The sequence below is a fragment of the Bombina bombina genome, chromosome 1 (assembly GCF_027579735.1).
Source record: "Bombina bombina isolate aBomBom1 chromosome 1, aBomBom1.pri, whole genome shotgun sequence".
NCBI classification, from domain to species: Eukaryota; Metazoa; Chordata; class Amphibia; order Anura; family Bombinatoridae; genus Bombina; species Bombina bombina.
Genome location: NC_069499.1, coordinates 613,962,230 through 613,986,993, shown reverse-complemented (window position 1 = coordinate 613,986,993; position 24,764 = coordinate 613,962,230). Strand labels below are relative to the sequence as shown.

General features: G+C 40.8%; 1 protein-coding gene across 5 annotated transcripts in view; it reads right to left on the bottom strand.

Annotated features, from left to right (window-relative positions):
- PHKA1 (phosphorylase kinase regulatory subunit alpha 1) overlaps positions 1 to 24,764 on the bottom strand; it is a 473,866-nt gene that overhangs the window by 177,179 nt on the left and 271,923 nt on the right. For all 5 annotated transcript variants that reach the window (XM_053698997.1, XM_053698999.1, XM_053699000.1 and 2 more), the window contains exon 22: positions 18,377 to 18,516. In XM_053698997.1, coding sequence (XP_053554972.1) covers positions 18,377 to 18,516 — 140 coding nt within the window. The remainder of the gene's footprint in view (positions 1 to 18,376; positions 18,517 to 24,764) is intronic.

Genomic DNA, 24,764 nt, shown 5'->3' with positions numbered 1-24,764 from the left:
GGGAGTAGTATCCCTAATTTACACGCTAATTAGGAGACCTTACATTATAACATACTAGCAATTTTCTGTCTTTCTAATTTTCAGGAACTCAGAGATATTTAGTGATCCTGGAATGAACGCTATGTAACTGAGAGATCGTACTAGAGTGAACATAATACCGACTACCTCACAAAACCTAGATATATACAGTAATAGTCAGCAACATCTGTATAGTATAGATTAGGCAAAGAGTGAAACATAACAACCAAACATATAACATATTTACACACAGGGAATCTACTGAAGTGTTAGGTCAACAGACCGTTAATACCAAGTTAATAAGCATCAATTTCTATAGTCCGATCTGCCTTTAACATTAAATTGTGTCCGGGGATCGCAGACAGACAGCTGTGTCAACTTTGGGGATTACCCGATCCCTCTTCTTCTGGAAAATGTCCCCAGTCTGTTAAGTATCTTGAGGGTGAGGATCTCCCATAGAGGCCAGGTGCCCCTCATTAACTCTAAATAGTAGCGTAGCTGCAAACTAGAAGAGCGGCTCCCTGCATCTTGTAGCCTTCCATGCAATTCTAGGTGATCATCAGCTGGTTTATTCATGGCAAGGAGAGCTAGTGCGCGTGTCGGTATAACCACCACACCAACCTGAATCTCCTGGGTAATCCCGACAGTATCTGGAACTCCCTTGTGGTTTGTTGGATGCGCAGAACTCCCGGACACTAGGCTTAGTAGGTTTAACTCCTTGATACTGTTCACAGTGCTGTGCATATAGGCCGCGGCCGTCTCTGCACCGACAGCCGTGTCTTCACTGCAACTCTCCTCCAGAGTGCTCCCTTGTTCGGAGCGGTTTGCATTCAGCTCCTGTCTTTCTGAAGCGCCAGAAAAGCAATGCCGCACTAACTGGATCAGTTCCGCAAAGTGTTCCTCTAGCGTGTTACAATATTTTCTTCCCATGCCATTGCTGTGGACTCCATCACAATCTCCATATAACCTATCCGGATGTAGCGTAGGAAATAAACAAGTCAGTCTCTTAAATGGAATTGTTTACTCTTTTTGAAACTCCCAAGTTTGAAAGGTTAGGAATTAGGGACAGCTCGCAGAGCTGCTGGACCTGATTTGTCAGGACTTAGGGAGGGTAGATGAGGGCCAGGCCGTTTAGAAGGCCTCCGCTGCGCACCCCATCTATTCAGGACTGCGTGGCTAAGAATCTAGATGAGTGATATATTGATCTGTTCCTGAGGTATTCGTCTCTAAAACTGTTGTGAAATAGGTAGCAGATTATACAGCAAAGGGATGATAAACAGCGGATCTATCAACCCCCAGTCTCAGCCAAAACTAAAAAGCAGCCATCTTGGTCGGTGTACGGACCCGCCCCCTAAAGAACTTTTTTTATTGAGGACATAGTTTTAACATACAATCCTTCTCAAATAAGGTAAAAACAGTATACAGACATCAAGTTTGCATGAATAATACGGTGATGATAAAGGAGTTTTGTATGTATAGGTGGTTAATGAGGGTGCAAATCTTTCCCTATGCGGGGTTCCTCGTTTTTACAAAGGTATCTTATGCATGTACAAAGATTTTTCAAAGGCTTAGAATCTTGTAGTAATAGTCTACACTGATGTGATCTTCAAGGTAAAAAAACCAGTCTATAGAGGTAGTTCAATAGTATAGTTTAAGATATTATATTAAATTTAAATTGCACACTCCTAGCGGTATTAGTTCGGGGGACTCACAGACCCCTCTCCGCCTGCTACTTGTTAAATCGCAGGTCAGGTCTCATGTTCAGTTTTGTCCATTAACGGACTAGTCTCATATAGGGAGTTTCAGGGTTTAAAAGGAGATGGTGGGGTATCAACTCAGCTTCTAGGGAGGAGCGTTGGTAGGGGTCATGGGAGGGGAAGAAGGAAAAAGTATAATTATGAATTCTGCAAATCTTTAGGTAGGGACTGGGCGGTGTTGCATAGTTTCCCAGGGTTCCCACGTAAGGCAGTAGTTGTTCAATTTTCCCCGCTCTCTAGCTACAAAATTTTCCATGTTTTAATGTAGTTCAGACTCCAGGACACACTGCAACCTTGGAGGTTGGCTCTTTTTCCAGTTCCTAGCTATAAGTAGTTTGGCGGAGATAAGGATATATGTCAGTAAATTTTGTTTGTTTTTGTCTATGTCTAGATGTAATATGGCCAGGGCCGGGTTCAGAGTCGCTGTTAGTCCTAAGTCCTTACAGACCTTTTCTACTTTCTGCCAATAATCCGTCAGTAGGTCCACCAGATATGTATGGGGGATCCCAGTTCCCCACATTCCCTCCAGCACTGTGATGAGTGCTCAAGATAAAGTTTCTGTAGTTTTGTGGGGACTAAGTGCCATCTGGTGATTACTTTAAAGTATAGTTCATATAGGGTGATACAGTGAATTGCCGTTTTTGTTAGACTAATGGCCTTATTCCAAGTATCTGGTGTAAATGTTAACTGTAAGTCTTTCTCCCATGCTTCCATGTGAGTCGTTTTTTGGGGGGATGCTTCCTTTACAAGGCAGTGGTAGTGTACCGAGAGGGGTTTAAACTGCTGGAGATTAGTCACCCACTTTACTTCCCAAGTAGTCAGTTCTCTCAATGATTCTTCTAGAAAGCCCCAAGATTTCATTGATGTACACAGTCTCAGTAAGTCAAACCTAAGTTTGGGAGTCAGAGTAGGGAGGTCCAACATGTCTTGGTGTGGTCTTAACTGTGCATTACTGTAAAAGTCTTCCAGAGTGTTTATACCTGAATCTGCCCAAGCGCTGAGGTGTGTGTTCGGCAGTCCTATCAGGAGGCCTCTTATAGAGTGTACCGGTGAGGGGTGCGGGGCTACTAATTTATTATGTCTCAACTTAAACCAGATCTCTTGACATCCCTTCACAATGTTATTTGCAACGGGTATCTTAGTTCGCCAATGCGGGGGCAGCCAGAGCAAGTCCTCTAAGTAGATGTATGCTGGTAAGGAAGCTTGCTCTAGTTCTCTCCACCTTGTTGGCGGAAGATCCCTTCCCCAGGCTGTAACATGTGTTATCATTGCCGCTTCGTAGTATTTTCTGACGTTGGGGAGACCTAGGCCTCCCCTCTCCAATGGCATTTGTAGGATATGTGCTGCTACCCGGGGCCTTTTATCGTGCCAAGTATATGTATTAAAAAGGGTCTGGAACTTCCTAATCACTAGGTATGGGACTGGCAGCAGAATACAGCAGAACAGGTAGGTGACTCTAGGGAAAACCATCATCTTGATGGCCGCTATTCTACCTAGCCAGGATATCTCGCTGTGTCTCTTAGAGTGGAGTTCAGAGGCGATAGCTATTAGCAGAGCTTCAAAGTTCTCTTTAATCACTGTAGATTTCGTATGGGAAAGGAAAACTCCCAAGTGGCGAATCCCTTTGGAGGACCACTTAAAGGAGTAGGTAAGCTGGATAGAATCTCTCTCGCTTTGCGGTATATTAATGGAATACGCTTCCGTCTTAGCTACGTTTAACTTATAATATGAAATTTCACCGAATCGTTTGAAGAGGGCCATTAGCGGAGGGAGTCAATAGGATCTGACAGAAAGACCGTAAGGTTATCTGCAAAGAGTGCCAGTTTCTGGGGAATATTGTGAATCTCCTCCGCCTCTCTGATGGCTATTGCTAGGGCTTTGATCGCAAGGACAAATAGAAGGGGGGAGAGAGGGCATCCCTGTCTGATTCCATTGCAGATTGCTATTTTAGGTGAATAGAATCCTAGTCCTCGAACAACTGCTGTATGGGCCGAGTATAATGCTTTGACCGCCTTAATGAAGGGGTCCGGTATTCCAAACGCTGATAGGGTCTGAAATAAATAGTCCCACCTCACCTCAAATGCCTTCTCGGCATCAAGCGACAGGGTGAGCATCTGTAATCCCATATCTGCGGCCTCCGAGAATATATTCAATAAGCGCCGGGTGTTATCCATGCCCTGCCGGCCCTGGACAAAACCCACCTGATCTAGGTGTATAAGCGACTGCAAATGTTTCCCTAATCTGTTCGCTAGTACTTTAGTGTATATCTTGGCATCGACATTGATGAGCGAGATGGGTCTATAGCTGGAGCACAATAGTGGGTCTTTACCCACTTTGTGAATTGTGGTGATGTTTGCCTCCAAGAGTTCTGCTAAGAAGCCACCCTTGTCTGCCGCATCTGTAAACACCTGAAGCAGGATCTGGGCTACGATCGGGCTGAGTGTTCGATAAAACTTTACCGTAAAGCCATCTGGTCCTGGGGCCTTATGGGGTGCAAGTTCGTCTATGGCTACTTTAATCTCTGCTAACGTAAATTGTTGCCCTAGCTCTGCTCTAGCTTCTTCAGATAGGGTGGGTATGGGTAGGTTTTCTAAAAATCTGTAAATGTTGCTATGGGTAGACTTGGTTATACCTTCCGTGGTCTCAATGTTGTATAGGGAAGAGTAGTAGGTTGCAAATGCAGCACCTATGTCCCTGGGTGAGTGCACTATGCCGCTGTGTGTCGCGATGTGGGGTATTCTCTTCTGCTGAGTGCGCTTGCGGAGCTTGTTAGCCAAGAGTTTGTCTGCTCTGTTCCCTTTATAATAATAAAGTTGTTTGAGCTTAAGTAGAGTTTCTTGGACCCGCAGCAAATCTGTCTTGGATATTTCCTCTCTAATGATTCCTATTTGGTGTGCTATCTGAGAATTAGGGTTAGATTTATTTGTCTGTTCAAGGGTGCGTAGGTCTCCATATAATTTCGCTAAGGACTGGTTGCTCTCTTTACGGAGCCGTACTGTTTTTTTTAATAAAATGTCCCCGTAGGTATGCTTTAAGAGCTGCCCAGATCATAACGATATCAGTGCTCCCTATGTCATTGTGTGATAAAAATTCCTTTACAGTCTCCTGAAGTGCCGGGAGTTCTATGTCAGACAGCCATTGCTCTGGGAGTCTCCATGGGGGTCTACCCGTCAGGGACTGTAGTTTGGTGAAGTCCAAGTATACCATGTCGCGATCTGACCATGTGCACGTTCTGATGCTGGGGTTGGCAAATTGATCTAGGGACCATGAGTCACAGAATATATAGTCCAGTCGAGAATATGAATTATGGGCTTTTGAGTGATATGTGAAGTCTCTCTCCGAGGGTGCTAGGCACCTCCATGCATCATAGAGGTTATGTTGGTAAATGAGTTTCCGGAAGGCGTTGGAGGTGGATGAGACGTTTCTGTCAGAGTGTGTCGTGAGGGTGGCCTGTTTGTCTTTAGAGGGGTCCCAAACCATATTAAAGTCCCCCCCTATTATCAACCGTCCCTTTTTAATCTGATCAATGTGCGTCAGAAGTTTATGAAGAAAGGGTATTTGTTTGGTATTAGGTGAGTAAAGCGAAACTAAGGTAAACAGGATGTCATTTAGTGAGCAGATGAGTATCAGAAATCTACCTTCACTATCTCTTTCAATGTATTCCAGTTTGTAAGATAAGTCCCTACTGATTTCTATGGCAACACCTCTGTTTTTGCTTTCTAAGTTAGAAGCAATCTCACAGGTCGGGTAGTGCTGGGAGATCCCAGAGGTCCGGGGCTCTCCTGTCAAGTGAGTTTCCTGCAGGAACAGGATGTGTATTTTGTGCGCTAGCATGTAACGCTGTAGAAGCTTTCTCTTAGTGGGGGAATTTAGGCCCTGTGCGTTCAGTGTAGCTATACGTATTGGGGCCATTATGGGAGTGGTAAAAGGGTTGTCTGGGTCACTTAGAGGAGACTAGTCCGGGATCAAGGTGTAAGGGTTTGTTTACTTGCTATGGGGGTAGGGGAGCGCTATATATCCTTTAGTAGGGAGTGCTAGAGAAAGAGGAAAAAAGGAAAAAAACCTCTATGACTATTCAAAAGTGATAAATATACACTTTCGCAATGAGTGTTCCGTCTGGTCTATGCCAGAGCGGCACAACTAAATTATTGGGGGTGGAGCTATGCGGAGAGGGGTCTAGGGCCCCGCCGGCCTAACATATAGTTTAAGGGTCTGGAGGAGAAAAAGGCATATGTATTGTAATTATGCATTTGGCATACGTGGTATTATATTCAATGCTGTAAACCTCAAAGTACAAAACTTTCATCTCAATAGGAGAAACAATAAACAGTATGTGTTAGCGTAACAGAGTAAACGGAAGTGAGACAACTGCTATTTCCTCTTTATGCATTTATAACCCGTGATTTTTCAGATATGGACCTATGTGCCGTAAGATAATCTTGCCTTAGAGTTACTAAATGGTGGTTCCCTTATTTAGGTTGGCTAATGAGGGGTCTAGAGCTATTGTCTGTAGGGGGTGTGGTCTTTAATTGTCCTACTGACCGTTGGCAGCAAGGCAGTAGATGGTAACATCCAGGCATGCCTGTGGTTTACATCTAAGGGTCTTAGTAAAGACATGTTGGTAGGCTTGTGAGTCATCAGTAAACAGCCTAAATGTTCCAATAGCTTTAAGTGGATAGAGGTATACTAGGGAGTAATAGGGCATGGTCTGTAGGGATTTGGTAAGTAGAGAAAGACCTGAAGTAACATGGTATAGTTCTCAGATTGCCCACAGAGGTAATCGGTCAGAAGTTCAATCTATCATTAATATCTCTAGCATCTAAGGATCATTAAGCACAATATAATACGATACATGTACAGTCGATTGATGATGTGCATAATACTATATAATCAGACGATAGCACATGTGTTATCAATAAAGAGAAGTAGATATCTTCAAAGTCTTTAACCAGTGTCCATTATCATGGAAGTAAACAAAATGTCTCTATTATCTAGAGGCTGTTGGGAACAACATTACAGAATATATAAACAGTTGATTAAGTAAGTGCAAAGTGTAATGTAACAAAGTAGTAACATAAGCGCCATTACTAAAAAGAAGCAGATATGCTAAAAGTCTTTGGCTATTGTCCATTATCATAGAAAATAAACAAACTATAACATGTAAATTGCATTGATCTCACCCATCTTCTCTCTGCTCATCTTCTGAGATCCTCCTCGAGCTGTGAGGAATACTCCCTCCTATGGAGAGATACTTCCAGCAAGGGGTACAGCCGGGGTAGATTGTATAAGCAGGTCCCCTATGGGTCTGTGTTTTGGTGTGTACTAACAGTGTCTCTGATTTTCTTTAGGGTCTCAGTGGGTTTTCCAATGGTTCCAGAAGGCCTTTGCGGTAGCGGTTTCCAAGGTGGTGCTGAGGCTCTCAGGCCAGTGCCCATTTCCGAATTAGTGGAGGAATCCTCTCTGTCTGGTGGGAGCAAGTCCCATTTTTGAAGTAGTTCCCGTGCTTGTTGGGGAGTAGAGGCCATATATTGGTGACTGTCCTTGGTAATGAAGAGGTAATGAAGAATAAAAGAAGGGTCCTGCCAAAAAGTGCCAATTAAGGCCAACAATTTAAACTAGACAGAGAAGAGAGGAGAAGCAGTGCGAACGCCTGAAGCGTGTTTCGCATCTGCTTTGTCAAAGGCGCTCCGTGTCTCCACAACGTCTTCCTTTTCAGGAGCCGTCGACCAATCTGGCCATTTCGTCTGCGTGACATCAGCTCTTAGTTAACCAATCTTGGCGTCATGACGCCCGTGTTTATTGTGAATGGATAATGTCAGGGGGTGTGTTCAGGGTGGCCTATCAGTCAAACTAGGACAGTAAACACACAGATATGTTTTACTGATTTAATTGTTGGCCTTAATTGGCATTTTTTGGAGGTTCCTAGGACCTGCCATATATACAGGTTAATATAGCACACCTATTCAGGGTTATCCTGAATACGCTGCAGAGAGGAGGCAGTGCATGATTTCTTGATTTTAATGTTGTTATTTTTTGCTTATTGAGTGGCATGGTCCACAACTATATTTTAACATTATTCAGTAAATGTTAAGTTTTAACTAACTTTATCTGTACACTACCATCCTTTTTAAGTGTGCCAATAACGCTTCTTTTTTACTTTGTTGCTCTTTGTTCTATATTTTACAGTGAGATTCTGATGGAAAGGTCACGGAAGGAGCAGCCCATCGTAATATCATTGCCAAGGAGTGATATAAGTGACTTTAACATTCTATATTATTTAAAAAATATATATATAACTTTGTGTATGGTAACTGGTGATTTTATAAGTTGTATGGCGCCCTCTTGAGTATAAAACACATAAACTTTAGTTTTTCCATATGTTAAGTAATACTAATTGTTTTATGCTACTGTAAACTATTCGCCATACGCATTTAAATGTTTTTAATGTACATGCTTGATCATGGTGATCTGTGTAAACCAGTTCTCTTGTTATTGTTTACTGGTTGCTATGGCAACAGTCTCATTTTGATTACTTCAGTCTGATACAGTGACCCAACATGTGTGCAACAAACTCTAAGCTGAATTAAGTCAAGTCTCAGTGTGGGGTTATAAAGGTGAGGCTATTTGTTTCACATGCAATTTTAGCTGATCCATTTGTCAAAGGTTCCAGTTAGGACCGAAAAGTTATGGAACAATTTTGATACTATTAAAGCTTAAAGGGACAGTGAAATCCAAAATTGTTATTGTTTAAAAAGATAGATAGTCCCTTTATTACCCATTCCCCAGTTTTGCAAAGCCAACATGGTTATATTAATATAATTTTAACTGCTGTGATTACCTTGTATCTAAGCCTCCTCTGACAGCCCCCTGATCACATGAAATTTTATTTATTATCTATTTACTTCCACTTTAGCCAATTAGTGCTGTGTTGTGCACAACTTCACGGGCGTGAGCACAATGTTATCTATATGGACCACATGAACTAGCAGTCTCCTGCAAATAAAAAACCATGAGATAGGAGGCTGTCTTTAGTGGCTTAGAAATTTAGAGGTTTGAATGTTATAAAGTATATTCATATAACAATGTTGGTTGTGCAAATAAGGGGAATGGGAAGTAAAGGCGTTAGCTATCTTTTTAAACACAATAATTTTGGTGTTAACTGTCCATATTTATATATATTTATTTTTTTATTATTTTTTTTGTCTCTCTTCTTCCCTCTCCTTTTTTGTAATATTTCTTTTTTTTTTTTTTTTTTTTTTAAATAAGATATTTTACTTTAATAAATAAAAAGAAAGAAAATGGGGGGGGGGGGGGGGGGCGGAGCGTGCGGGCGTACCAAATGGCCGCACCAACCTAGAGCTCCTGCTGCAGTGAAGACGGGGCTTTCCCTCAGGCTATCTAAAGCCTACAAAAGTGCCCGAATTTGATGCGCTGAGCCCAGAAGCAGAACTTTTTTTCACTTTCTGCAATGAGATTTTTTTGTAGTAAAAAAATTTCTGCAGGTCATTTTTCAATAAAATTCAGTTTTAAATTGTATGTATGTATGTATGTATGTATGTATATATATATATACCCCCCCCTGCATATCAATATCACCATGGTCTCTTCATACATACCCCCCCTGCATATCATGTCACCATGGTCTCTTCATGTATAAACCCCCCTGCATATTAATATCACCCTGGTCTCTTCATACATACCCCCCCCCTGCATATCATATCACCATGGTCTCTTCATGCATAATCCCCCCCCCCTGCATATCATATCACCCTGGTCTTTTTATGCATACCCCCTGCAATATATTATATAAACATACTTTCACTTCACATATACCCCACCATACTGATTTTATTATGATTACTGTGTGACCATATCAGAGCCTTCAGATGAATGTGAAACTGTACAAATGCAATAAATAAAACCATTGTTGTCACATTTTATAAACACTTAAATGCCCCCCTCCCAAAAAAAACAAAAAAACAACAACATTGAGACCATTGATCCAGTTGTTGTTTACACTTTCTGGAGGGAAAACCCCAGGTAAATGATCCTAAATATTTAAAGGGACCCAAGAAAGCACCTGTTATATGTATTTACGGTCAATGAATGTGCAAACACCAGTTTCCTGACAAACGCCCCTGCTCGATGCTGGCTGTCTCTTGGTTTAACAATCCTGACAACCTCAACTCCTCCAGCTAACACAACACGCGTTAGGAGCTGCTGAAGTCCTCATCACCTGAACGCCCTCTGCTGTTCAGCATATTATTCCCTTCTGCACCTCACAACATATCAAGGAATCTAGAGCTCCACAGACACCAGCCAGACACACTTATAAACAAATCCATAGACTCGCTGAGCCCACTAATTAAACTAGACTAAAGCAGTAATAGAGTCAGGGAACAGTCTACGTTATCTAAAGCTGCAAATGTAACAAGTCATAGCTGCTCAGATATGCCAAGGGCCAACGGAGCAGTTTAGGGAGCTTAGCAAACAGTGTCTCGTACCTTAGCACCTTGCCCATAGCCTGCAGTACCATCTTGCGACTGAAGCCATTTTTAGGGCTGCCGGTTAGGGGGGGGGGGGGGATCTGTCGGGGGAAATGGATTCAGGGGGCCCCAGCATCCTCAGACCAGAGGGATCCCCCTCCGGACTTGTGAGCACAGCCAAAAAACAGGACAGGCTCCTAAACTTCCCAACAAATAAAGAAGATGAGGGAACTGAGCACTCAGTGTCTCTCCTACAGTGCCGGAGAGAGGAGGAGAGCAGGGAGTGTTAGAGGATTCGGAATACCATTTATTTAAAGCATACTCTGTACTGAGTGGACAGTCTGGGGCAGGCAGGCACGCACGTAGTAAATATAATATTATATGTTAAGAGGCTCAGGCTGGGGATGAAAGGGAGGCACTTCTTAGTGTCACATCTCACATGTACTGCGTTCTTTCAAAACAGACTTCGGAGCTGCAATATTACAAAATGACATTCTTGAAAATCAGAATTTGTTATTGCCGTTCCGAAGTCTGTTTTGAAAACACGCATGTACATGTGAGATGCCTCCCTTTCATCCCCAGCCTGAGCCTCTTAACATATAATATTATATTTACTACGTGCGTGCCTGCCTGCCTGCCCCAGAATGTCCACTCAGTACAGAGTATGCTTTAAATAAATGGTATTCCGAATCCTCTAACACTCCCTGCTCTCCTCCTCTCCCCCCGGCACTGTAGGAGGGACACTGAGTGCTCAGTTCTCTCATCTGCTTTATTTGTTGGGAAGTTTAGGAGCCTGTCCTGTCTTTTGGCTGTGCTCACAAGTCCGGAGGGGGATCCCTCTGGTCTGAGGATGCTGGGGCCCCCTGAATCCATTTCCCCCGACAGATCCCTTCTAACCAGCAGCCCTAAAAATGGCTTCAGTTGCAAGATGGTACTGCAGGCTGTGAGCCTCTTAACATATAATTAACTATGTGCCTGCCTGCCTGCCCCAGTGCCCACTCAGTAAAAACACAATTTAATCAACAGCACTAATCAAATAATAATACAGAATTAGTGCACCCACTGCTCAAGTCAACACCAAGCACCTACATGATAATAGGGAACATAGTTTCAAACAGCTGCAGTAATAGAAAAGCTAGTACACTTACCTCGCAGTCGCAGACAGTCACAGAGTTCTGGCGGGTAAAAGTAACATTAACATTGCATCTAAAATGTATCAGTTTCAGGAGCAGAGCAGCCATTAGCCAATAATTGCAAAGTACTGCAGTAAAAATGTGCCGGTTGTCAATTTGAAAGCACTGCACTGGCCAAAAAAAAAAAAAAAATCCTTTTAAAAAAATTCTATGCTTAACGGACCTGGCCATTCTTTTTCTGCAGGCAGGCTCCAGTTTCTGCGATAAGATCGCAGATCGCACTATGTTCTGCCTTGGGGGCGCTGAGCGGTGGGAAGGAGTGTAGGGCCCAACCTCCTTGCTTAATAGCCGATAAAAGCACCCTGGACCGGGCATTCTGATCGCGGTAAAGGTCGCAGCTAGAGCATCATTAAAGTTAGGTTCGTGTCGGCGACATGGTGGCACACATGGAGCGGATATAACTGGAGACTCTGGACTACCTCTGCAAGCAGATCAGAGGATACTGTAGTGTAGCACCAGCTTGTCACGGATTCCAATGCAGGCTTGGTAAGGAGCATTACACTGGGGCACACACGTGGCAGTCGCCATCTTTAACAGGGGAAAACAGTAGAAACCTCATGTCATAAACAGCAAACTTGACATAGCCTCAAGAACCTTTGCTTTGATCACCACAGGGACAACACGCTAGATTAGCGTTACAACAGTATGTAAAAGACACTTATAACTACAGTAAATAGTTATATTATAATAAGAGCTGCTCAATCTACCTTGCTTTATTTTGCCAAATAATTGAGAGTATATAAATAGGCTATCTGCTAAAAAGGGATAATCTGTCATCTATATAATAGGAAAGGCAAGCCCTTTTTACCTGCCTTATCATGGCACAACGTAGAGCCACTAAACCTGATAAGATCCTAAAATCTACCTTGACATCTGGTGCTGTAAACTCCTTTTTTTTTTAAAACAGACAGCACAAAAAAGAAAAATCCTCCAGTGAAGATGAGGAATTGTCTGATAGTCCAAATGCGTCAGAACCCTTGATATCTCCCTCAAACTCACACTTGCACCCTGAAGATGCACCAGTAACACTAAAAGCTATGGAAGCTTTAATTAACCAGGTGAAATCCTGCATCAAAGCCGAATGTGCTGAATTAAAAAAGGACATAAATGAGCTAGGATACACGGTTGAGACGCTAGAAGATGACAGGGAAGAAATCATTAGCGAAATGGCAGCCATGTCACATTCCATAGAGGCGCAGCAGTCACAGATTTCTGACTTGAAAAATAAACTTGACGATGTTGAGAATAGGGTGCGAAGAAACAATCTTCGAATACGTGGTATTCCTGAAACAGTTAAGGGCGAGGATATATCAGAGCATTTACAGAATCTGTTCCAATCTTTAGCAATCTCCAACCAGCGAGTGATTGAGCCTATACCCCTGGAAAGGGCCCATAGATCTTTACGGCCGAAGCCGAATGACAACCAGCCTCCTAGGGATATTATAGTATGCTTCCTGAGCTACAAAGATAGGGAAAAAATTCTTCAACTGGCAAGAACACAACCCCATTTTTCCTACATGGGTGCAAAAATCCAAATTTATCAAGACTTATCGGCCAGAACGCTGCAACTCAGAAAGGGATTTGCCCCATTTACCTCTCATCTAAGGTCTCTAAAGATCCCTTACAGGTGGGGATTCCCTGTATCACTGCAACTTATTAAAAATGGAAAACGTTTTGAATGCAGCTCTCCAGAAAATGTGAACGACTTTTGTAAACTACTGGATATTCCTATCCCAGAAACCGTCATCCCTCAGCCGAAAGAACATATAGTACCCCACCCAAAGCCTCAAAGACGACTTTGATCCGAAGTAGCTGATAAGAAGAGCAGGAAAAATATGTGCACAGACCCTGCCATCCCGGTGGGCACTACCTGAATGAGCTCATCCTCACCTTACTCTTTAGTAAATTTTAGGAATAATGGTATCAGGCTTGGGTCCCTGGGTACAGTCTAATTCTGCATAGCACGGACTTGCTGCATGTAAGTCATTAGCTTCAATTGTTTAAGAAGAATTCTCTGCAGGGCAGTTCAAAGTCAAGCCCTCTTTTTACAAAAGCCTCGGCCTTGACAGAAGAATAACTTGATATGTTATACTAGGTTCATAGTTGTGCGCCTAAGCACATGTTATGGATGGCTGGTTTGTTTTTGCTTATCTGCACAGCATAAAAGGAAATTGCTTGTGGATATCGCCATCTCAACGGACGTTATCAGAACAATTTCCTGTCAACTCCGAATCTCTGGATGTCGTGAGTATATAATTTAGGATACAAGCTTCAGGACACTGTTTAATCATTATAGAAGGAGATTTCCTGCATTTAAGTTTAATTAATCTAAGCAACTGCCGTTGATTGTTTAATTGTATAACTGTTTCATTGTTAATCACCTGCCAAGATATATGAATTACTATTCATTTGAGCCCTTGTATCAGGCACATGTTCTTGTTCTTATGTCTTTCTGATCCCGGCCTGTCGGTGGAGCTCCGTCGTGCTGCACTTTTCCCCCCTCTCAGTTTTTTCTACTTTAATCCTTCTTCCTTTTTGTTTTTCTAATCTACTACTTAGTCTCTCTCCCGTCTCCTTTTTCTTCCTTGTCCCCTTCCTCTCTTTTCTTCCTCCTATCTCTTTCCTATAACAGTTCAAGGAGTATTTGGTATAAAATTTCTCTTTGTTCAATAGTTAGAGTGTACTTGATAGTAAAGTATTTATCTGTGTACAGGTAACAACAGGGATATTTTGGCTTTACACACCTGTTAGTAATACTTGTTTGTACATATTGGGACACTTACAGTCAGGACCACATGCCTGAACACAACCGACCTAGCCAGTTTAGACTAGCCACACAAAATGTCAAGGGCTTCCTTTCCCCTCAGAAACGCTCAATAGCTTTTCATGATTTTTGCAAAAAGAAAGTTGACATTATCATGACACAGGAGACCCACTTTAAAAAAACTAACAAGCTCAAACTTATATTCTATATACTACGATCAATATTTTTTTGCAGGACCGACAAAGCATAACAGAGTGTGCATCTCCTTCAGAAAAGGTACCTCGTTTGTACTACTTAATAAATACTCTGACCTAGATGGCCGAATTCTAATTTTAACGGGACTATACTTTGGTAGACCCATTACTTTGGATAATATATATGCACCCATTCGCCCAAAGCCCTCATTCTTCCGTAAGGTATTTAATCAAATCCTGGATATCTCAAAAGGCCCAGTGTTCCTGGGCGGCGACTTTAACTTCCCAATCAGCCCCACACTAGACACTTCCACGGGTCGTTCCTACATTCAAAACTCTCAGATAAAGGCCAATTGGCAGGCTATTCGAGCCATGCCCTAGTTTGATACCTGGAGAATGGCTCATCCAACTTCCAAAGATTTCACATTTTTGTCTAACCCACAACGCTCATACACTCGCCTAGACTATATTTTATGTGAGCAGCAAACACTTTCCTCGTTATGTGACTCGAGACTCTTTCACACTGCTTGGTCAGATCATAGTATGGTGTGTACCAGCTTCCAGTGGTCAACCAAGCCACAATATCAACAAAATTGGAGACTGAGTGACTAGATTTTCTTAGACCCATTGATCACAACGGACTTAGCAGAAAAGACAACTGAGTTCTTCTCTTTTAATGTCCCCTCGGCCACTTCATCAACCAACAATTGGGAAGCATATAAATGTTATATCAGAGGGGTGATAATGGGGCACACACATAGACAACGTAAACAAAGAGAAGGCCAATTCATCTCACTGACCTCTAATTTTAATAATTGTGAAAGGGAATTGAAACGTAGTCCGCAATCCCAACTGTTCCTACAGAAATCCCAACAGGCTAGGGAAGAACTACACCAATATCTTATTAAATTTTTTTTTATTGAGAGCAATAAAGCGGGGCATCTCCTCGATAGGTCCCTGAAGAAGAAGCTTTATAAAACCTTCATAGATAAAATTACAGACACTGGGGGTGCAACTTACACCACTAACACTGACATTGTTAACCAATTTGCGCAGTATTATTCCTCACTGTACAATCTCCCAACCCTAGATTCGGAAACCAAACTTGCTAAGATAAACAGTTATTTATCCAAGGTTCAACTCCCTACATTACTTGCAATTGATTGTGAGGTGCTGGACGAAAAGTTCTCAACCCAGGAGATTATGTTAGCTACCAAAAACCTCCCCCAGGGCAAAGCCCCAGGCCCTGATGGGTTTACACCTAAATTTTATCATCAGTTTAAGTCCCTGCTTTGTCCCCACCTGTTAAGTATGTATCATTCCTTAGATCAGGAGGGACAATTAACCCCGACCCTTCTGGAGGCCACTATTTCTGTTATCCCTAAGCCAAATAAGCCTAGTGATAAGGTATCCAACTACCGCACCATTTCCTTAATAAACATTGACATTAAACTGTACGCCAAACTAATAGCCACAAGAATAAATAAATATTTACCCTTTTTAGTGCACTCTGACCAAACTGGATTTATACCAGGCAGAGAGGCTAAGGACAATACCATCCGAGTATTACATACTTTACTTACTGCTTCATCCACCAAAATGCCCTTGGACTTGTTATCCACGGATGCGGAAAAGGCCTTTGACAGGGTGGACTGGGATTTTCTCTGGTCCATCCTGTCAAAATTTGGTTTCTCACAAAAATCGATTTCCCGTATTAAAACACTTTACACTGGCCCATCAGCGCGCATCAGTGCAAACAATACACTTTCACAAGTAATTTATATAAATAACGGTACTCGTCAGGGATGCCCCCTCTCTCCACTACTCTTCGCTTTGGTAGTGGAGGCATTAGCTGCACGAATTAGAAGCAATCCTCTTATTCGGGGTGTATCCTTTGGAGGGATCCATCAAAAAGGTCTTCTATATGCTGACGACATTTTATTTACAATATGCTCCCCGCTTACTTCTATCCCTGCCCTGCTTGGTGAGCTGGAGAACTATAAGCTAGCTTCAAATTTCTCTGTTAACATGGAGAAATCAATGCTAGTACCGATACACCTTGCAGAAGACGAGTTACAGTTCACTGCAAGCCACACTTCATTTCAAACGACTAACAAAATACACTACTTAGGGATTGACATCTCAATTAACTATACGGAATTGTTTAACCTTAATTATATACCCCTTCAATTGGAAACTAGCAAGTCATTAGAGCTCTGGAGTAAACAGGGTCATCTTTCTTGGGTGGGGCGCATCAAGTAATAAAAATGAACCTCCTCCCTAAATACTTATACCTGTTTCAAGTCCTGCCACTAGACCTCCTCTCGCAGTATCTATTAAAAAAACAAAAAATGCTAGACTCATTTATCTGGGATCAAGAGAGACCCAGAGTAGCCAGGAGTACTTTATTTTTAAATAAGGAGGATGGGGGTTTGGGATCCCCGAATTTAATTAATTATTACAAATCGGTCCACATTGCACGCATAGTTGCTTGGAAACACTCTCCACCGGGGAAGCCCTGGACACAGATAGAAACCTTTCTGGGCGGGTGGCTTGAACCTGGGCGACCAATGCTGGATACCACATAAACACAGGCCAATAGAAATTTGGGGAAATTACTATATTGCTACCACTCTTAGGATATGGGATAAAAAAAATTCTGAAGAAAGACAGATCTCGACACAGATTTCTCCTCTTACCCCTTTGCTTAACAATCCTATGATGTTACATTCCCATACCTTCCCCCAGCCGCAGGTTGCGGGAACCCCTACTAATATTCCGACACATATGGTACTACAGAACGGACTTATAAAGTCCCAAGCTGACATACACCAGCTTTTGGGTGCCCCTTTCCATTTATGGTTCCCATATTTGCAAATTAGACATGCCATTTTTACTAGTGCTTATAAGACTGATCTTACAAGACCCCTGACTCCCTTTGAAACGTTGTGCACGTCTACCTCAGTTACCAAGTCTCATGTATCTATAATATATAAATTGCCTAGCAAGAAACCAACATTCATCACAAAATGGGAAAGTATAGAAATTACAGACACCCAGTGGAATCATATTTTTTCTGAAACTAAAAAATCATCCCTATCATTGACGTTGGTAGAAATGAACTATAAGCTACTTTCGAGGTGGTATCTAACCCCACACCGCCTATGAAGCATTTTCCCTAACTCCTCTTCACTATGCTGGAGACATTGTGGGGGGGTGGGTACTCTCTCACACATTTGGTGGTCCTGTTCTCTTCTTCGTTCTTATTGGGACAATATAAATAACCATGTAGACAGAGTGCTGGGAAGGCCCATTACACTTACTCCAAGTCTGGTGCTACTGAGCGATACCCCTAAAATACCATGCATCTATCATAAGAAATTATTACATTGTATGCTTAGCTGTGCTAGGCGCTTGATTCCTAGGTTTTGGAAAAAAGCTGTTCCCCCCACTTATACCATGTGGATAAATGAAGTGAGTCATGTGCTTGAATTAGAAAAAAATTATTATGTGTATAAAGGAAAGCAAGATGTTATTGCGGATATAATTTTCATTTGGGAACAAGCAAAATAATTGTATTTTGACTAAGGGGAATGCTATCATAGATAATCAAATGAATGTGACTAGTTTTACTATCGTATGTCTCTATGGGACTCTTTGTGATCTGGTTTGAGCTGTCTCGGTTGGGTTTAGCTGTGATCCTGTGCCTTTATTTCTATATTATTTGCACATGTGGCCATTATCTGTACACTACTGTCTGTATACTTCTTGTACACTTGTTTTGATTTGTTCTGTTTTGTTTCGAAAATAATAAAAATTACTTTATGGAAAAAAAAAAGAAAGAAAATGATTTGCAGCATAAAAACACACATATATTAACCTGTCATTTCTAGAGTTGTTACATTGCATACTTAGATTTGTGAAGCTGGCTCACAAAACAAATGCTATATTGTGCATTACTTACTTCATTGTATGTAGCACATACAATATATCAGCCTGCTCCTGTAAGTTAGGGGTTTCCCGCAAAATATCAATCAGTGCAGGAAAATCCACCTGCCCAGCCTTGTCCCGAGGAAGATGCATCTCTGCATGGATAGTCGGGATCTATAAATAAAGACAGTCATTAAAGACATATAAACATGATACATACAGAGCAAAAATAAACATATGTAAGTTACTTGAAGGTTGGGTATACATAGAGACACCTTGCTTTAAGATTAATGTGTGTAGGGTACAGCGCTTGTTTTATTATAGGCAACATATCGGGTACCCTGTTCCAGAAAACATAATTAATGATTATTTGATAAATTCCTTTCTTTCATAGTGGTGAGAGTGCATGAGCCTTGATGTGTGGGATTGAATACCTGCCACTAGCAGGAGGCAAAAGATACCCAAAATACCAAGAGCTTTTGAACCCTCCCTACATCCCTGTATGTCTCAGTTAATCATATAGCCGAGCAAAGGAATAAAGTAACAGAAAGGTAGGAAAGGCAAAGCAGGGTATGATGAGGTGCAAATAAAGACGGCTGCCAAAATAAAAGAAATAAAAAACTAGGCAAGTCCCATGGACTCTCACCACCCATGAAAGAAAGGAAGTTATCAGGCAAGCATAAATTATGTTACAAACAACACAATAAACAGTGGCACTATATTAGGCAATCCTCAGTATTATTATATGATTACAATGTTAGTTCTGAAATACTATACTATACATCAATATATACAAGAGGGATGGTGCTCTGCACAAATAGAATTACTGAAAAAATTGTGAAGCAAGAGAGATCCACTACAAGGATGCAGTTCCTGCACTCTATGCCCAGACTAAATGGCGAGAAAGTTCCAGTTAAAAGCATAAAATATAACTTTTATTAAATTAACTTAAAATGGTGAACGTAGACAAATACAGGGTTAAAAACCCCAATGTGAGATTCTGCCATATACCAAAGTGTTGTGGTGATCACAATTATTAGTATACCACTGCCTTTAACATATAATGTTTAGAGTCACCACCTACCAGTAATTATGTACAGTATATTAGATAATTACCCTCGGTGGTTTTAATGGCAAAAGATCAAGTTCCTTGGATCATCTCAGTCCCCCAATACCAACTCCTGGTAAATACAGGATATATTGGACTAGTGTAACATATATTCCGTTTGAAGCAGTATTGCCCAAATATATCTATTATAAAACACAGTGGTCTCTTTATATAGAGTTTTTACAAATGCCAATGTATTACAGCATCAAAATTAGATTAGATTTACATTGATTGGATAAGGTTGTGTTATGCTTATACACGTGTATTTGTGGCCTTTATATGTGAGGCCGAAGAAATAATACTGAACTTTATATGTGAGGCCGAAGAAATAATACTGAAATATTGTCCATGAGGTTCCTTATAATTTCTATGTTCCTCACCTAAAAGTAGGGTTATAGTACTATAAGTTTGCATATTAGTAAATTGGAGCCTCTCTGCTGTTGCACGCTGTCACTGGGATTTACAACTTTAAATCTCACACAACCTAATTATTTTTAGTGCAATTGTATTGCTTGATGTATCAACTGTAGTTCCTAAACAATGCAACTTAGTTGCCAAGCTGTTGCCATGTTTTATCCATTCATAAGAGATTGTGATAAATTATATACAGATATATATTGAGTAATTATCGTATAGGGTAAGATTGAACTTGTGATTATCAGGCATAAATATTATAGATTGGTTTGATAGCTTAAAGGGCCATAATACCCAAATGTTTAAACACTTGAAAGTGATGCAGCATAGCTGTAAAAAGCTGACTAGAAAATATCTCCTGAACATCTCTATGTAAAAAAGAAAGATATTTTACCTCAAAAGTTCCTCAGTAGCCACCTCCCATTGTAAAGGATTTCTAAGCAGCATTTTAGTGTGTCTGTCCTAGGACAGCTTAGGGGATGAGCCTCGTGAACTCTCATATTATTTCACCAATCAGGTAAAGGAAGCTTACTATGAAATATCATGAGAGTTAAGTCAAATCTCATGAGATCACAGTAAGAGTTTATGACCTCAGCACTGCTGATGCTGATTGGCTGCTGTTCATTTCTTCATTTTTTTTTTATTTTTACCTGCAGCTGGGAGAAGGTGAAGTATAACTTTTTACACAGAACTTACTCTGCTGAGCTGAGGAGATTGTGAGGTAAAATATCTTCTTTTTTTACATAGAGATGCTCAGGTGATATTTTCCTGTCAGCTTTTTACAGTTATACTGCATCAGTTTCAAGTGATTTAGCATATGAGTATTATGTCCCTTTAAATTACGCAAGTGCACATCTTGCAACTTGTTAAATGATAATCACAGTTCTGATCATTAACTGCTACATTCATAGTATATGGGGAGAGTGTCGTATAGATATATATACCTGCAGCTTGAATTTATAGCATAACCATGCATGTGAATTTCGTGCCCAGCTTAGATTTTAAGTAATACAAGTGACATAGTTTCCCAACGCACATATTGTAGTTGCGGTAACTTTACTACGCTTCATATAGTGTGTTATATAATTCGCAGCTATCGTTCCTAGGATCTTGCACTATGTAATGTGCTGCTATGCTGGTAATATACTGCTATGCTGGGACTGTCTATATAAAAGGCTGCCAGGTAGTATTGTGCCCCTAAATTGATCTAGATCCACCGCCATTAATATAAAAGTTAATATATATCTATTAATAGGGTAAAGCCATAGGTAAGTCTCAACATTGCACACTGAATTAAAAGAGTGTCCTCTGATACTGCGCTGACGCGTTTCGCCCGTATAGGGCTTTCTCAAAGGCAGCGAGCTGCCCGTGATGCCGGAATTTAACTACCGTTAAATCAGAAGTCCCGCCTTTGGCAGTTTCTGATTGGATTCCTGAAATGTTCATCATTCTTACTTGATATTCTAAAGGTGGTATATAACATTCTTACTTGCTATTAACGCGCTGTGTGAAGTTACCTTATCTCTTATGGATTTATGTCATGTAACATTAAATATCATGTATCTAATTGTAATATTTCTGAACAACATAAATTGATGTTAGATGATTCCATCAAATGCTGTTAACCCAGTTTTGTGGTAGCCCGTTATTTATATCATACTCTTATCGTAATTGCAACCCCACTGGTTATGATACGAGGTCTTGTAATATAGTTACCCTGCCTATCACAGATATGTATCACTACATGTGGTACACATATTATATTGACAGCCTTATAAGTCCCCTTATTTCCCTACAGTGATACATTTAGTGAAATAAAAATGTGTTGGATACTGTGAAGTGCTTATTATCCATATTTGTCTGGTTCAGTGACCAGTTTTAAATACGTGTGTATGTACCTATGTACAATCTGTTAAAATATAATGTGAAGTGCTATTAAGTGGAGTATTCCCAGTATTTCTTTTTAATATTTATGTACTTGTAAAGGAATAAATAATAACAGTGGTTATTAATATGAACACCTATCTCTCTTGGGTGTTAGGTGTGTTCCCCTAATGGTGTGTTTGTTGAATACATATCTTGGAAACACACATATTTAACATTATAAATAATGTTGTGTGATACATAGAAAAGTGCTGACCCTGTGCTATACCCAGAAGCAGAACTTTTTTTCACTTTCTGCAATGAGATTTTTTTGTAGTAAAAATTTTTCTGCAGGTCATTTTTCAATAAAATTCAGTTTTAAATTGTATGTATGTATGTATGTATGTATATATATATATATATACACCCCCCCCTGCATATCAATATCACCATGGTTTCTTCATACATACCCCTCCTGCATATCATGTCACCATGGTCTCTTCATGTATATCCCCCCCCTGCATATTAATATCACCCTGGTCTCTTCATACATACCCCCCCCCCTGCATATCATATCACCATGGTCTCTTCATGCATAACCCCCCCCCCCTGCATATCATATCACCATGGTCTCTTCATGCATAACCCCCCCCCCCCTGCATATCATATCACCCTGGTCTTTTTATGCATACCCCCTGCAATATATTATATAAACATACTTTCACTTCACATATACCCCACCATACTGATTTTATTATGATTACTGTGTGACCATATCAGAGCCTTCAGATGAATGTGAAAGTGTACAAATGCAATAAATAAAACCATTGTTGTCACATTTTATAAACACTTAACCCTTTCATGACATAGGCAATTGTTCAAGTTCTGAACGTAAACAAAACCTTGAATTTCAGCTATATGTCTTTTCAACCACAATTTACCCCTTTCACATTAAGTGCACCCACACTAATTATATATTGTTTTTTAGAGGACAGATAGGGCTTTCTTTTGGCATAAAAGATTTATTCTCAACTATAATTTTATATAAAAAAAATCAAAGTAAGTGTGAGAAATTAAGAAATTTGAAGCTTTCCAAAGGATTTTATTTTGAATATCATCATCCTGATATATGTTACTGCAATAAAACACCCATACTTGTGTTAAGCGATGTCCCATGAGTATAACGATACCCCCCATGTACAGGTTTTTTTAGTTTTCTGGAATTTACAAGGCCCAACATACGGCCTACCCATTTACATAGAAATCTGGCACATTCATTTTCTGGGCTTAAGTTGCCTTTCATACATTATAGCAGCCCAGGAATAAAAATAACCCCATCATGGCATACCATTTACAAAAGTAGACACCCTAGGGTATTCCAAAAGGGCCATGTCACGTCTTTTTGTGAAGCCCCTTAGTCACAACACCTGGCCAAATGTAGTGGTCATTTTTGTTGCATGCGTTTTTTACACAAACACTGCACTTTGGCTGTTTCTGTCATCAAGCTTTTATGTTTTACTGCTATAAAACACACATATTTGTGTTTGTCAATATCCTACGAGTACAACAGTACCCCCCATGTACAGGTTTCACGGGGTTTACAGGAGTTACTGGGCCAAATATGGGGTCTGCCCATTTCAGTCTTTATGCATGGAAATTTGGCACCTTAATTTTCTGTGCCTATGTCCTCTTTGAGACATTATAGCAGCCCAGGAATGAAAATTACCCCATCATGGCATACCATTTTCAAAAGAAGACACCCCAGGGTATTCCAAAAGGGCCATGTCACATCTTTTTGTGAAGCCCCTTAGGCATAACATCTGGCCAAATGTAGTGCTCATTTATTTTTAATGCGTTTTTTGCCCAAACACTGCATTTTGGCTGTTTCTGTCATCAAGCTTTTATGTTTTACTGCTATAAAACACACATATAAGTGTTTTTCAATGCCCTACAAGTACAACAGTACCCCCCATGTAAAGGTTTTATGGGGTTTACAGAAGTTACAGGGCCAAATATGGGGTCTGCCCATTTACATGAAAATTTGGCACATTCACCTTCTGGGCCTATGTCCTCTTTGAGACATTATAGCAGCCCAGGAATGAAAATTACCCCATCATGGCATCCCATTTTTAAAAGAAGACACCCTAGGGTATTCCAAAAGGCCCATGTCACATATTTTTGTGAAGCCCCTTAATCACAACACCTGGCCAAATGTAATGGTCCTTTTTGTTGCATGCGTTTTTTGCACAAATACTGCACTTTGGCTGTCTCTGTCATCAACCTTTTATGTTTTGCTGCTATAAAACACACATATTAGTGTTTGTCAAGGTCCTACGAGTAAAACAGTACCCCCCATGTACAGGTTTTATGGGGTTTACAGAAGCTACAGGGCCAAATATGGGGTCTGCCCATTTCAGTTTTTATGCATGGAAATTTGGCACCTTAATTTTCTGTGCCTATGTCCTCTTTGCGACATTATAGCAGCACAGGAATGAAAATTACCACATCATGGCATACCATTTTCAAAAGAAGGCACCCTAGGGTATTCCAAAAGGCCCATGTCACATCTTTTTGTGAAGCCCCTTAGTCACAACACCTGGCCAAATGTAATGGTCATTTTTTTGCATGCGTTTTTTTGCACAAACACTGCACTTTGGCTGTCTCTGTCATCAACCTTTTATGTTTTGCTGCTATAAAACACACATATTAGTGTTTGTCAAGGTCCTACGAGTAAAACAGTACCCCCCATGTACAGGTTTTATGGGGTTTACAGAAGCCACAGGGCCAAATATGGGGTCTGCCCATTTCAGTTTTTATGCATGGAAATTTGGAACCTTACTTTTCTGTGCCTATGTCCTCTTTGAGACATTATAGCAGCACAGGAATGAAAATTACCCCATCATGGCATACCATTTTCAAAAGAAGACACCCTAGGGTATTCCAAAAGGCCCATGTCACATCTTTTTGTGAAGCCTCTTAGTCACAACACCTGGACAAATGTAATGGTCATTTTTTGCATGCGTTTTTTTGCACAAAC